Genomic DNA, 1,021 nt, shown 5'->3' with positions numbered 1-1,021 from the left:
GGATACTCTGAACAATCCCTAGGCGAACATGCAGTGGCCCAGTAGAAAGCTTCCAGTAATGCAATTTACCATTCAAGCGATTCATAACCCAATCCACTTTCTGCATGTGAGTAACATTCCATCCAATTGGATAACCCAAATGCCTGGTGATTACATTCGGAAGAACAATCTCTCCTGGCCACAACAGAGCATGCCAATCACAAGAACGAACTGGCAAAAGCTTTGATTTACGAAAATTGACTTTTAAGACCAGCCACACTTGCAAACAATTCCAAAGCTTCCATAATCACTTGAACATCGCTTTGCTGATTGCGGGGCATAAATGATGAGTCATCCGCATAAGCCTGCCCACTAAAGGTATGACCCGATGGTAGCTGCAAACCATGAAGACGCTGCGCAGAGGTCAAGTAATCAAGATACATCAACAAAGGATGAGAGGCAATTGCATACAACAAAGCACTAATGGGGCAACCTTGCCTAATCGAACAACCAAGCGGCCATGATTCTGTCAATTCCCCTTCTAGGATCCCCGAAGACGTACTACAATCATACAAGAAATAAACCACATTGGCCAACTTAGGACCAAATCCTAGAAATCTCATTGTGGCCCCAATGAAGTCCCATTGCACAGTGTCAAAGGCCTTTTCAATATCAACTTGCATGACCAACACATCTTGTTGCGTATACTTAGCATACTCCATGCCAATCATAACATTGGCCAAATTGTCCATGATTTGACATGAGGAATGAAACCATACTGAGCATGATGAAGTCCTGTAAACAAATAGTCCTTGATGCGGTGGACCAACATTTTAGCAAAAATCTTGTAAACCACCGGCATCAAAGTTATGGGCCTCCAATGAGAGAACTGCTTGCAAAGCGCTTGCTTGGGCAACAATTTAAGTAAGCCCTCTTTCCATGAAATTGGTAGATCATGTTTCTCTTGTGCCACATTTAACATGAAAAGCAGGGGTTGTTTAAGAGCATCCCAAAAGGAGAGGAAAAATTCCACAGTAAGTCC

At 43.0% G+C, this 1,021-nt stretch overlaps 1 protein-coding gene across 1 annotated transcript; it reads right to left on the bottom strand.

Annotated features, from left to right (window-relative positions):
* Positions 1 to 227: 227 nt before the first annotated feature.
* On the bottom strand, positions 228 to 701 carry LOC147443912 (secreted RxLR effector protein 78-like). The gene has a single exon (XM_086528049.1). It carries the CDS (start codon positions 699 to 701, stop codon positions 228 to 230), a length of 474 nt encoding a protein of 157 aa, XP_086384175.1.
* Between the last annotated feature and the right edge of the window lie 320 nt (positions 702 to 1,021).

This window comes from Adiantum capillus-veneris, chromosome 13, assembly GCF_014529385.1.
Source record: "Adiantum capillus-veneris isolate H3 chromosome 13, ASM1452938v2, whole genome shotgun sequence".
In the NCBI taxonomy this organism is placed as follows: Eukaryota; Viridiplantae; Streptophyta; class Polypodiopsida; order Polypodiales; family Pteridaceae; genus Adiantum; species Adiantum capillus-veneris.
This window is presented reverse-complemented; position numbering and strand designations above follow the sequence as displayed.

Coding starts and splice junctions, on each gene's coding strand:
- LOC147443912 (XM_086528049.1), bottom strand. CDS start 701: ATGGAGTATGCTAAGTATACGCAACAAGATGTGTTGGTCATGCAAGTT.